Source organism: Puma concolor, chromosome B4, assembly GCF_028749965.1.
Source record: "Puma concolor isolate L17-30 chromosome B4, mPumCon1.1.hap2, whole genome shotgun sequence".
Lineage (NCBI taxonomy): Eukaryota > Metazoa > Chordata > Mammalia > Carnivora > Felidae > Puma > Puma concolor.
In genome coordinates this window covers 100,168,703-100,182,741 of record NC_141673.1, presented here as the reverse complement: position 1 = coordinate 100,182,741, position 14,039 = coordinate 100,168,703, and the positions used below count along the sequence as shown (strand labels likewise).

The 14,039-nt window shown below is 43.5% G+C and overlaps 1 protein-coding gene across 1 annotated transcript; it reads right to left on the bottom strand.

The window, feature by feature from the left end:
* Nucleotides 1-1,787: 1,787 nt before the first annotated feature.
* On the bottom strand, nt 1,788-12,406 carry AICDA (activation induced cytidine deaminase). Its single transcript, XM_086714149.1, has 5 exons — nt 12,286-12,406; nt 5,698-5,845; nt 3,320-3,590; nt 2,928-3,043; nt 1,788-2,512 (listed from the first exon to the last, which is right to left on the bottom strand). Exons 1-5 carry the CDS (start codon nt 12,393-12,395, stop codon nt 2,459-2,461), a joined length of 699 nt encoding a protein of 232 aa, XP_086570275.1. The 5' UTR covers nt 12,396-12,406; the 3' UTR covers nt 1,788-2,458.
* Nucleotides 12,407-14,039: the final 1,633 nt, after the last annotated feature.

Here is a 14,039-nt window from a genome sequence, read left to right as displayed (position 1 = left end):
GTGGGTTTGCTTACTCCAGACATCCCAAATAGGCAGAATCGTACGACGTGTGGCATTTTCTGTCTGGCTTTCTTTCATTTGGCATCATGTTTCCAAGATTCGTCCATGTTGTGGCATGTATCCGTACCTCATTCCTTTTTATGACCGAATACGATACCATTGGATGGAGATACCACATTTGTTTATTCACCCATCACCTGATGGACATTTGGTGTTCCTACTTTTCTAGCACGAATACTCCCGCTGTAAGTACTCACTTACAAGTTTTTGTTTCCACACAACGCTCTTAACCTCTTGGTGTATGTGCTGCCGAAGTGAGCACTGCTTTTAATCTCTTGGATGTAGGGGTGCTTGACTGGCTCAGTCGGTAGAGTGTGAGACTCTTGATCTTAGGGTCACAGGTTTGAGCCCCACGTGGGGTTTAGAGATTACTTAAATTAAAAGCAAAAAACAAAACGTTAATCCCTTGGATAAATGCCTAGAAGTGCAATTGCTGGGTCATGCAATAATTCTGTCTTTTATTCTCTTTTGAGGAACCACCAAACTGTCTTCCAGAGTGGCCTCACAGTTGTGCATTTCTGCCAGTTAATACATAAAAGTTCCAGTTTCTCCACAGCCTTAGCAACAATTGTTATTATTGCTTTTCTTGTTGTTGATAACCATCCTAATTGTATGAGTGGTATCTCATTGTGGCTTTGATTTGCATTTCCCTAATGACTAAGAATGTTCCCTAATGACTAAGGGGTATCTTTCATGTGCTTATTAGACATTTGTGTGTATCATCTTTGAAGAAATGTCTATTTGAGTCTTCTGGTCATTTTTAATTAGGTTGATTTTTGTTATGGGTTATAAGAGTTCTTTATGTATTCTGCATACTAGACTCACTATTTGCAAATATTTCCTCCCATTTTGCAAGCTGTCTCTTCAGTTCCTTCCTACTATCCTTTGATGTGCAAAAGCTTCTCATTTTAATGAAATCCAATCTCTGTATTTTTTTTCCCTTTTGTTGCTTGTGCTGTTGGTGTCATATTTTAGAGACTGTTGTCAAATCTAAGGTCACGAAGATTTTCACCTATGCTTCCTCCTAAGGGTTTTATAGTCTGTAGTTCTTACATGCAGGCAGTTGATACATTTTGAGTTAACTTTTATATATGGCATGTGGTAGAGATCCACATTGATTCTTTTGCCTATAGATATCCATTGTCCTAGCTGTTTGTTGAAAGAACTTATATTCTTTTACTGACTGGCCCCGGCACCCGTTTGTATTTGTAGGACAATACGATTGTGCATTCAACTTGTCCTGTGGATCTATTTATCTGCATTGCAAGGGTTTCCAGGAGATAACTGCACAGTGACGTGGTTGCTTTGACTATTTTTCTCACAGTCAAGGATAGTTGTTACACCTAGGCAGTCTCTGTGCCATAGGCTGGCTCCCTTACATTTTGCTGGATAAAACTCTCTTTCTTTGCTATGCTCTGTCATCCTTCCCAAATATTGTTCTCTTTTTATCACACTCTCTTAAATAGTGAACATTTCTTTGAGAGAAGCATCACATAAAGTAGGAACCTGTTGGCCTGGTTGACACGGTTCAAGTCAACAGACCCATCGGGGAGAACAGGTGCCTGGTTTCAACACTGAAGCAACTCCTCTCCAAGTGTTACCTGATTACCCGCGAAATGTGTGGTTGTGTTTTCTGAACTATGGACTTCTTTAAAAAGGATCTGTGTTTCCAGATGTGTGACTTGAAGCACCAACTAACTTTCAGCGCGTCTTCGTCAGTCCTCATATTCATTTTAAGATCCTTTATTATAAAATAGCCTGAAGGTGATCGCGCATATTCCATACCAAGAAAAAAACCGTTGTGTGTACAAACAGGAAAACGTGCCTCAGACAATTAAAACAGACAGCACATGCTTAGATATTAATGCTCTGAGAAGATGTTTGGGGGTTACAATCACCCAGAGTCTTTCATTAGGTGGTTCCACATAGATCATGGACTGGTGGAGGTCTGTTCACTTGAAAGTGAACCCCAAAGGCAAAGAGTACAAAAATGTATCAGTAATATCCTTGAAAAACTCAGAACGAATAATAGAGGAAACTGATTATAAAAATATTTGATCTTCTCACCATGCTTTTAGGGAGTTACCTTCTGTTTCCTCCCAGCCTAAAAGTCATAGAACAGGACACTTTAGGCGCTCCCAGGCCCTGCAATTCTGCCATTTCACAGTAGAGGGCGCTGTTGCATTAAAACCCGCACCGGTTGCACCGCTACCTCGGTGGGCCTGTGCTCCTGGTCTACTTTCCAGATGTTTTTTAAACAAGCCCTGTATACGAATATTTTTTTCTCTAAACTCTAAGGAAGTGAGAGTTGAAGAAAAACAGACTTCTTGAAAGATCGTCCTTTTACCCATTGTCTTCAGAGATAGCTTATAATATGTGACATTCTTGGAGGCTGCTGTCAAAGTCCCAAAGTACGAAATGCATCTCTCAAGTCATCAACCTCATACAGGGGCTGTGGAGAAAGAGAAGGAGACTCAGGGAATGACTTTGTAACATTTTGCAAGAAAGTAAGTGGGGGGGGGGGAGACTAGGAAGAGACAGGAAGAGAAGAGTAAGGAACGCTAAGACAGCTCTTGAGACTCTAACCAAGAAAGAGACATGTGAGGGATCCAAGAGGGGAAGGGAAAGGCATCCTGGCAGAGGGCTCTGAATTGTGAAACAGAAGAGCAAACTCAAATGCGGGAGAAACGACAACAACAAAAAAAGCCAGAAAATAGGCTTTCACCGGGGGAAAAATAAGGAGTGATATTTACACACACGCGCACATAACGACAGTGCGAAAAATATAAGAAAGGAAAACACAAGTCGCTGCAGGAAAAGATGACTTTGGAGAGAGAAAGGAAAGGAGAAGCCAAGAAGCCCCTTACCAAAAGAATGCGTCGAAGCTGTCTGGATAGACGAACTGAATTTTCGTGCAACCCCTCCCAGGCTTTGAAAGTTTTTTCACGATTTTCCACAAAAGTATTCCAGCAATAAAAATAATCTTAAAAAAAAAAAAAAGAGGGAGATGGGGTAGAAGACAGTTCAGATCCCAAATCAAGAGAAAAGAAAGAAAACCCTGCCCCCCTCATGCCCCCACAGCCCCTCCCCCTTAATTCTCATCTCCCCCAAAGCCTGGTGTCCAAGCCGTTAATTCTTTTCTTCCAATTCTAGTTGATAATTTTCGGCTGGATCCCGCCCCCGACGTTTCTCATTCTGAATTGCAATCCTGAACCAGAGCTGCCGCACGGCGCCTGCGCAGCAGACGTCCCCTCCGCACCTTTGAAGGTCATGATGGCGATTTGGACGCCCGCGCGGTGCAGGCGCCGCAGCCCCTCGGGCTCGGCCTTGCGGTCCTCGCAGAAGTAGAGGCGCGCGGTGAAGATCCTCAGACTGAGGTTGGGGTACCCCCTCAGAAAGTCGGCCACGTGCCGGGCGCAGTCGTAGCAGGGGCTCCAGGAGGTGAACCAGGTGACGCGGTAGCAGCGGCCAGGGTCCAGGTCCCAGTCGGAGATGTAGCGGAGGAAGAGCAGTTCCACGTGGCAGCCGTTCTGCGGAGAGAGCAGACGACTTAGGTGACGTTCACTGACCTTGACTGCGGCGCCGGTAGCTTTACGGTCATTGATTCACCTGCTCCCCACAGTAATCTTTTATGGGGTGTCCGCAGTTTTGGGCCTTAACGTTGCAAAACGTTTTGCTAACTCCCCGAAGGAGCGGCGAGGCCCGAACCCTTTTGCCGCCGTGGCCCTGCGGCGTGGAGACAGGTTATGGATTTTTCCGTGGACCGGGAGGATGAAATGAGCCTGGTTGAAGTAGCATCACACTGTCGTGGAGTTTTTTAAGCTGTGCTTGTGAGGTTAACTTTTTGCACCTTTAAGGAGAAAGAAAATGGCTTGGAAGGAAGTCCTGTTGCTTGACATCGTGGAAATACACCAGACCGCTAGGGGGAGGTAAGAAACTTCTGAAGGGGCAAAACACATTAGAGTAAGGCCGACAGAGGGGTGTTGTAAGAGAGGTAATAGGCACTGCTAAGGATTAAGAACAATTGAATGTGTTTGCGCATTGTGTGATCCCTGCGATTGTAATAATAATCTCACAATAGTGAGATACAGCAAGTCGGCTTAGTGTTGCGGGAAGGTCGTTAGCCCCGGAATCTGATGATCTAGGTTCCGGTTCCTGGCGTCACCACTCAGGTGGCTGAGACAATTTACCCAACTCTTGGCTCTTCTAATTCCACACCAGTGAAATAGGCTGGTGTGAGGCTTAAATGAGAAAGAAATAAAGGGTTGGTAACTGCAAAGCCTTCCATACATAGAATGTGCCACATCAACAAACAAGAAAGAGATGAGGATGTTAAACGATTGTAGTGAGATAATTTACGCAATACAAATGGAGGCAAAGGAAACTGAACAGTCAGATAAACACTAAACAATGAGTCAGTGTCCTTCCACCCATGGATTCTTCCCTGGGACTCCTCCCACCAGATGTCACTGCCTGTTATGGGACAGGAAATAATCGTTGGCAGAAGCTTATGTAAACCCATCTGGTTATGGTGAAGAAGTCTCTTGGAAGTGTAATTCTCTGATCTTCTAGATGCTGAGAGATCGGTTTAATTAATCAGCCAATTGAAGCTTCCCTGAGTATTCTGGGTCTCATACTGAATGTCCTCATTGGCTTATGATCTGTGTGAGCAGAAGGGAATAGGAATCATTTGGCAAACAGAATTGAGTCATTATTAATGTTTCCTCAATTTTTCTTCCTTACTTTTCAAAAATTCTAAAGAAAATTTGATTTTCACATTTAAGATTTAGCTTGAATGAGCTGATAATATTCTCCTAAATCAAAAGGCTCCTACATTTGATTTCTTCCTTAACCTCAAAGGCAATTCATTTGCTGGGGAGAGGGGAGAGATTTTGGGGGCAGTTAACTCTTGGCATTGAAGCAGGGTGTGGCAGTAATGTACCCAGCATGATTGGGGAGGACATTGGATGACATGCTTTGGGGCATAACAATTTCATGGACGTTTATTTTTTTTTTTTTAAAGTTTATCTATTTTAAGAGATTTTAAAAAAATCTATTTTAAGTTTATCTATTTATTTTAAAGTTATCTATTTATGAGCACAAGGGGGGGAGGGGCAGAGAGAAGGAGAGACAGAATTCCAAGCAGGCTCTGCACCATCAGGGTAGAGCCCTCTGCGGGGCTCGAACTCACGAACTGTGAGATCATGACCTGAGCCAAGATCAAGAGTTGGACACTTAACTGACTAAACCACCCAGGCACCCTGAGTTTCGTGGACATTTAAAAAAGAAAAAGATTGGGGCGCCTGAGTGGCACAGTTGGTTGAAGCTCTGACTCTTGATCTGGGCTCAGGTCATGATCTCACAGTTCATGAGTTCAAGCCCCGTGTGGGCTCCGTGCTAACAATGCGGAGCCTGCTTGGGATTCTCTCTCCCTCTCTCTGCCCCTATCCTGTGCTCTCTGTCTCTGTCTCTCTCTCAAAATAGACAAACCTACAATTTTCTTAAATTAAAAAAAAAAAAAGAAAGAAATCTGAAGACCTAAATGTGAGACAGGCTGAAATGTAGTACCGTCAGCAGATGGTTTTAAAAGTGCCCATAGTCTAACTTTTAATTGCCTTGGAAGCAAATAATTGATACCTTGTTTCGAAGGTGACCGAAGTCCAATGAAAAGGAGGTGGCACTGTCCCGCCGCTTCACCACGTAGCACAAGTAGGTCTCATGGCGACCCTTAGCCCAGCGGACATTCTTGAAATGGTAGAGAAACTTCCTCTGCTTCATCAGGAGGCTGTGGGTGAGAGAGGGAGGAACATACAGGAGTACAGCTCCTTCTCTGGTCACTCCTGGCTTTCCTTCAGGCTTTTTTTTAAAGGATTTTTTTTAATGTTTATTTATTTTTGAGAGACAGAGTGCGAGCAGGGGAGGGGTAGAGAAAGAGAGGGAGACACAGGATCCTAAGCAGGCTCCAGGCTCTGAGCTGTCAGCACAGAGCCCGATGCGGGGCTCGAACCCATGAACCGTGAGATCAGGACCCGAGCTGAACTTGGACTCCATTATTAACCCTTCTTCGTGCTTATATTTAAGACCAATTGACAGTAGCCAGAACCCCCAAACCATGTGCACTCACAGGACAGTCTCCTCCCACAGCTGTCTTTTAGATGCTGACAACTTGGAATTACAAACTTGTTCCTGGGGTTCCATAATTTTTTTCTTTCAGAGTTCCCCTCCAAATGCTACCTGAATGCCCAGTGTGTACTTCAGACTCAACACGGTCAAAACAGAATTCCCAAACTGCCCGCCATCCTGATTATCCTGTCTCTCCTTACTTTTCCATCTCAAGTAACCAGGCTAAAAGCTTGGGGGTCATTGATTCTTCTCCTTAACTCCTCACATTTAGGTAATGATCTAAATATATTGATTCAGTTCTCCAAATATTTCTCTTTTGCTTTTTAATATTTTTATTTTTTAAACCTCCGAACATTTCTTGAGTTTGTATCTGCACTGTTCCCCCTGCTCTCTGCTTCGGTCCAAGCCCCTGCCTTCTGTTGTCATGTTGTTCTGGCCTCTAAGCTGGTCTCACTGCCCTCAGACCCTCCAAAAGAACATTCTCCGTGCTGTGCCAGAGTGATCTCGCAAAAACCCAGGTGTGACTATGTCATTTCCATGCTGAAAAGCTCCCAGTGAATCTCTTCTGCTCATAACTCTTTATTTTTGTGTTTTATTTTTTTATTTTTTTCTTAATTTTTTTTTTTAATGTTTATTTTTGAGACAAAGAGAGACAGAGCATGAACGGGGGAGGGGCAGAGAGAGAGGGAGACACAGAATCGGAAGCAGGCTCCAGGCTCTGAGCCATCAGCCCAGAGCCTGACGCGGGGCTCGAACTCACAAACCGTGAGATCGCGACCTGAGCTGAAGTCGGATGCTCAACCGACTGAGCCACCCAGGCGCCCCTTTGTGTTTTACTTTTGAGAGATCGTGAGCAGGGAAGGGGCAGAGAGGGGGAAGGAAAGAGGATCCAAAGCAGGTTCAGCAGTGAGTCCAACGCGGGGCTCACACTCACGAACCTCAAGATCATGCTGTGAGCCAAAGTCGGAAGCTCAACTGACTGAGCCACCCAGGAGCCCCTGCCCATAACTCTTTAATGTGGTATTTAGGCCAGTTTTTACATTTGGTTTTCAGTCTACATCTCTAGCCTCCTTTCCTACTACTTTCCCCCTGCCCTTCCCTACCTTCAAGTGCCTGTGGTACTCGTGTGTTCTGAGGCTTTTGCTAAAATTTTTTTTTCAACGTTTATTTATTTATTTTTGGGACAGAGAGAGACAGAGCATGAACGGGGGAGGGGCAGCGAGAGAGGGAGACACAGAATCGGAAACAGGCTCCAGGCTCCGAGCCATCAGCCCAGAGCCTGACGCGGGGCTCGAACTCACGGACCGCGAGATCGTGACCTGGTTGAAGTCGGCCGCTTAACCGACTGCGCCACCCAGGCGCCCCGTCTGAGGCTTTTTCTTTCCCATCACCTCGCTGATGCACTTCCTCCCGGTGAATGCTTTCCTGTCTTTTTCACTGGACAAAACCTACATATCCTTCACAGCCTAACCACAATTCAACTCTTTTTTATTTTTTTTTTCTTGCTACCACCGTCCCCAAATTCCTAGGCAAAAATCGAACACTTAACAACGACAAAGACCCTCCTGGGGCACCTGGGTGGCTGAGTGTGTTAAGCACCTGACTCTTGATTTTGGCTCAGGTCCTGATCTCACAGTTCGTGGAGTCAAGCCTGGCATAGGACTCTGCAGAGCCTGCTTGGAATTCTTTCTACCCCCACCCCCCCACCCTCCTGGGCCTATGTGCACTCTCTCTCAAAATAAATAAATAAACATTCAAAAGAAAAACCCTCCTGTAGTTTCCCTTGGTTCTCCAGTTCATCCCTACCGAATCTCTCATCCTCGGTTACCAATTGATTGCTGACCTGTCTCCCCATTTAGACTTTGTGTTTTGAGGCAGAAAAGTGTCACTTCATGAGGAAAAAAAATCTCTTTTTAACGTAAGAGTAGTACTTGGCTGTTGTTAACTTGACTAATACAAAAAGTTAAGTGTTAGGTTTCAAAGTACAAAGAATTACACTATCAACAATAGCCAAAGTATGGGAAGAGCCCAAATGTCCATCGATGGATGATATATATATATATATATGCATGCAATGGAGTATTACTCAGCCATCAAAAAGAACTAAATCTTGCCATTTGCAACTGCGTGGATGGAACTAGAGGGTATTAATGCTAAGCGAAATAAGTCAGAGAAAGACATATCATGACTTCACTCATATGAGGACATTAAGATAAAAACCAGGTGAACATAAGGGAAGGGAAGCAAAAGTAATATAAAAACAGGGAGGGGGACAAAACAGAAGAGACTCAAATATGGAGAACAAACAGAGGGTTACTGGAGGGAGTGTGGGAGGGGGGATGGGCTAAATGGGTAAGGGGCATTAAGGAATCTACTCCTGAAATCATTGTTGCACTATATGCTAATTTGGATGTAAATGGAAAAAAATAAAATTAAAAATAAATAAATAAATAAATATTAAAGAATTAAAATTTTAAAAATTAAAACAAATTTTTCTAATTCAATATTTAGGATAGTATCTAAGAGTTAAAATTTTTATGTTTTTCTAGTATTTTACAGTCATATTTACATGGTTTGGATTATACTGATTTCATACGGAATTTTGCACTCTGCTGCTTTTTAAACTTGGCAATATAATCTAAACATTACGTTATGTCGCTCGCATGCAGGGACCGGTTGCCCTTGTTTTCCTTATTCCTAGCGCAGTGTTTTACTTGTCACGAGCACTAAATTGCATTGCATTGGTGGAAATACTCTGTGCTGACTCAAGTTTCCTTGCGTTTGTGGATTTAACACAAGCTATATAGTATGGTTGATACCAAAGCACTGATGGTTTCTCTGAGTTTTGTCTTTAGTCTCTTCCAGAAATGTATTTATCAAGTTGTGGAGATAATGCTGCCACTTAGTGGCCCAGGGCAGAAGTGCAGTAAACTTGTAGGGACACCTGGGTGGCTCATTCGGGTTGAGCGTCTGACTCTTGATTTCGGCTTGGCTGTGGTCACGGTCCCAGAGGTCATGATCCTAGAGTCGTGGGATGGAGCCCAGAGTCAGGCTCAGTGCAGAGCGTGAAGCTTGCTTGGGATTGTCTCTCTATCCCTCTGCCCTTCTCCCCCGTTCTCTCTCTCTCTCTCTCTCTCTCTCTCTCAAATTAAAACAAACAGAAAAAGTGCAGTGAACTTGTAAAAACAAAGAGCGAGGCAAGGATTTGAATACGGTTGGCTGGCAAGAGAATTGAAACTTATTTCACCTTTTTTTTTTTTTTTTAAACCATTGAGGCATAATTTACATACGTCACCCTTTTAAAATGTACAATTTTGTGAGTACTGGCAGATGTAAACACCCAAAGCTGAGACCACCGTCAGGATACGGAACATTTCCAGGGGACGCCTCCCCAGAGTTTCCTCATTCACTATGTCGGTCAGTTCTTCCCCCCCCTTTCCTAGGCAACCATTAATCTGCTTTCTGTCACCGTATGTCACTATCCACGTCCTAGAATTCCGTATAAGTCCTACATTATCTCTTCCTTTGTGTCCGACTTGTTTCACTTTGAAATTCATTTGTAGTGTTGCATGTATTAATAGTTTGATCCTCTGTTTTGCGAAGTAATATCCCATTGCATGGCTTAGAGCACGTGTATTCATTCACCTGTCGATGGACATTTGGACTGTTTCCACTTTGAGGCTATTGTGAATAAAGGTTTTACAAACATGTCCCAGTCTTTGTGATGACATAGGTTGAGAATTAATTTTAATGCAATACATGTGATAGACCCTGAATTCAAGAGTTAAGTATCCAAGTGTCAACCTTATTAATTAGGTGAGCAAGGACGAACTTTTTATAGCCATCTCAATTTAAAATGTCTCGCCTCACACACGTGAAGCTTCTTGAAATACACTTTAAATCCTGAGGCAGAGAACTGGGTTTATCACCAGTATACACATCGTGTATATCAAGCAATTTAAAAATGGCTTAATCATGTCATTTTAGAATGAGAAATTGGCATGTGAGAGCAAGCGGGGGGAGGGGCAGAGGCAAAGAGATTTTTAAGCAGGCTCCACACAAAGCTGAGCTGGACGTAGGGCTTGATCCCACAACCGTGAGTGAGATCATGACTTGGGCTGAAATCAAGAGTTGGTCGCTCAACCGACTGAGCCACCCAGGTGCCCCGGGGGGCTCGGTTTTAAACAGACTAAGCATCATCTCTTACTGAGACGTTTCTTTAAACACCTAACGTACCCTCCTGGGCTCTATGGCCAAGCAAAGGGTGGAGAGAGGTACCGTATCACACACAGCGGATCTGCTGCTGGGAGGAAGAAAAGGTGTTCTGGAAGGGATGTGAGTTGGGTGAGGGAATTCAGATGGACTTTTGCCTTCTGCCTCACGGGGAAATATAGCAGTCCGTTACTGTTTGTCAGAGGCGACCACAGTGAAGCGAATCACTTGATTGTGACCTGTTAACCTTCTAGGTCCATCACTTTCCTTCAACTGTAGCTAGGAGCCCATTTCCAGTATCCTGTTCTCTTGGTTTCTCTTTTGGGTACAAAGGACTTTGTAGAGGTAGTCCTTCAAGGTCGCGGGCTGCCAGCTGCTCTGGACAGCTGTGCCCCGTGAGGCAGAACATCGCTGTATCCCCAGCAATGCAAACAGAGACAAATGGGTTAAAAATAATCCTGACGAATGCCCTCTGCAGATTTTCTTTTCCTTAATGATAATTGTATATTTCCCCTTTTCTCCTCTTGAATTTCATCTTTTCTCTTTTTGTGTCTTTGAACTTCAACTACGAATTTAATCATTGCTGTGCATTTCATTATGCACAAATATTTTCACTGGACCCTTTACCTCTTTATACCTCAGATTAATTTTCAAAATCTGATTGCAAACTGAGCAGACATTTGACATTTTTGCCCTCAAGAAAATTTGCTGAAGAACATTTAGACTCCCATTAAAAATCTTAATTCTGGGTGCAGCTGGCTGGCTCAGCCGATGAAACATGAGACTGTTGATCCTGGGGTTGTGAGTTCGAGCCCCACATTGGGTATAAAGATTACCTGAAATCTTTTGAAAAAAAAATTTTTTTTTAATTTAAACAATCAATTCTGTAGTGTAAACGCTTTGTAAAAGAGTTAAGTTGAGATAAAGTATAAGGATTAAGTATGATTCTCATACTTCTGTAGAAATAAAATAAGTTATGTGATAATAACTTATCATAAACTGCTTGTGAAAACATTCTGATAATCTTAAAAATACATTTAAGAAGTAAGTTAAACGAAACCGAAAGACTATATACGTAGGGGCGCCTGGGTGCCTCAGTTGGGTAAGCGTCCCACTCTTGATTTTGTCTCAGGTCATGATCTCAGAGGTCATGAGATCAAGCCCCACATTGGGCTCTGTGCCGACAGCATGAAGCCTGCTTGGAATTCTCTTTCTCCCTCTCTCTCTGCCCCTCCCCTGCTCTCTCTCTCTTTCTCTCTCTCTCAAAATAAAAAAAAATTAAAAAATTAAAAGGAAGACTAGATAAGTAGTAAAAATGCCACTAACTGCCTAACAATTAACACTAAATAAAGTTATTTACTGGTGCTTGACTGATTTTTCTCCCTGTAACAGATACATATCATCCTAGTGACTTTCAAGCAGTTAATTTTGAATATGGGCATTAAAAAATAATCTCCTTACTCTGTAACTAAATTTTTCAGTAAAGAGTCCCCAGGAAGGTTTGCAAGTCCTTTTGTAGGTGAATGCTGACAAAATTATTAGTACAATTTCCACTACCGTTTGTAATATAGTTATAGTCTTGCTATACCTTTTCATGAATTGAATCTCTAAACTAGTGCTAACTGCACGACACATCTCAGGACGAGTCCATACGTGGCACATAGGAGTTCTTTTGAATATGGAAGAGAGAGAGAGAGAACAGAGAGAATCAGGCAGAGAGCGTGTAAGATCTGAACAGATGTGACAGATCCAGAGAAATAAACGTGCAGATTGCCCAGGCAGTGAGTCAGATAGTGAGAGGAGAGAAGCAGATAGCTGCCAATCTGAAAGCTCAGATTTGCTCGGAGAGGAAAGCCAGTGCACCCCCGCCCCATGAGGAGACGGCTTTACCTGTCCATTGTGGATTCCAGGGTGTCTTTCTTAGTCTTAGGCCAAGGAAGGCTTGCCTCAAGTCCTGCTGCCTCACTGACTCTGTCTGGCAGTGCATTGGCCCCACACATTCAAATTTGAGCTTACCCTCTTAGGCTCCGCCCCCCCCAAGGCATCATCACCATCAGGTACCCCAACAGCCTTCCTCCTGTTTAGGTCCAAAAAAGATAGGCGGGGCTGTCATTGGCAAAGTCACGTGGGTAAATGACTGAGGGCCGGTCTGCTTAAGGTATAGGCTCAGCTGTAAAAATCCAGTCTATACTCCACAGGAGCATAGATCTTTCCAAAGATCTTTCCAAAGATCAGGAAACAATAGCCAGAGACACTTAGGAAATTGTAAGCCTGGTGGCCAATAACATCTTTAATTTTAAAAGTGTAATAATAATATTAGTAATGTTCAATGAGATAGCATCTTGTTCTCTGTGAGCTGAAGGCATCTGTTCCCTTGTGTAAGTGCACACTTTCTGAATCTCAGTAGAGACCAGCACTAACACCTCCTGCTTTGTGGCCAAGCAAGTAAATGTGGTCAGTTATGTAGGACTTAGGAATAGAAATTATGCACCCTAAACCACCGATTCCCCCCTCCCCTTTCTGATTGCATTACAAGAATTGCTAGAAGACTAGATGAGTGCACAAGAGTAATTTTTGCAAAAGCTGTCTTTTCCACAAGCTATATATTTTGAAGTCAGAAGCAGCGGCATCCCAAAGCATTAAAAAATGTTTATTTCATCAGACAGAATCAGCATCCAAATGACTCCAGTGAACTTGGAAAACCGTTTGGGCTTTTCAAGTAAAAGGCTTTAAATTCCTGCCCTCATACAATTTGGTCTATTAAAGATTTTGCTTCTCCCTCCTAACTCAGTCTAAATCCTTTCTATTTCTTTATCCAATAGAAAGTCAGTGCCTAACTACGTGAGAGAAACTGTTGGGTGCTGGGGGTACAGTCGTGAGTAAAGCAGCTAAGGTCTCTGCTCCCTTCCTGCCTCAAGGCTTTGAATACCCCATAGGCATTGATTCCCAAATCTGTCGCTCCAGCTTGGACCACTTCCTTGAACTCAACACAGAGGCAAACAACTGCCACCTCAGCACCCCCATTTAAATATCCGAGGGGCATCGCCAACACGCCTCAAACTGATCCCCTGTTCTCTCAACACACCTGCTCCTTTGGCCATCTTTCCCATCTCCATGACGGTGTCGTCCCTCCCACGGCTCAGGCCAACCTGGCAGTCTTCCTTGGTGGTTCTCTTCCTTCTAAAGTCCATTGCATTAGCAAGTCCTGTGACCTCTACTTGCAGAATAAATCCAGGACTGACCACTTTTCACCACCTCTGGTGCAAGCAACCTGGATTACTGCCCCCCACTGGTCTTCCTGCTTCCCTGTCTTTTGATTACAGTCTATTCTCAACACAGCAATCAGAATAATCCTTTTGAAACACTTTATTTTTATTTTATTAATGTTTATTTATTTAAAAAAAATTTTTTTTAACATTTATTCATTTTTGAGAGACAGACAGACAGACAGACAGAATCGGAGTCAGGGTCCAGGCTCTGAGCTGTCTGCACAGAGCCCGACATGGGGCTCGAACTCATGGAATGTGAGATCATGACCTGAGCTGAAGTTGGACGTTTAACCAGCTGAGCCACCCAGGCACCCCAATGTTTATTTTTGAGAGAGAGAGAGAGAGAGCGCGTGAGAGCACGAGTGGGGGAGGGGC

Coding starts and splice junctions, on each gene's coding strand:
- AICDA (XM_086714149.1), bottom strand. CDS start 12,395: ATGTGTGGGGCCAATGCACTGCCAGACAGAGTCAGTGAGGCAGCAGGA. Junction 3,044..3,319: donor CGCCATCATGACCTTCAAAG/GTGCGGAGGGGA, acceptor TTTTTTTTTAAG/ATTATTTTTATTGCTGGAAT. Junction 2,513..2,927: donor AGCTTCGACGCATTCTTTTG/GTAAGGGGCTTC, acceptor CTTTCTCCACAG/CCCCTGTATGAGGTTGATGA.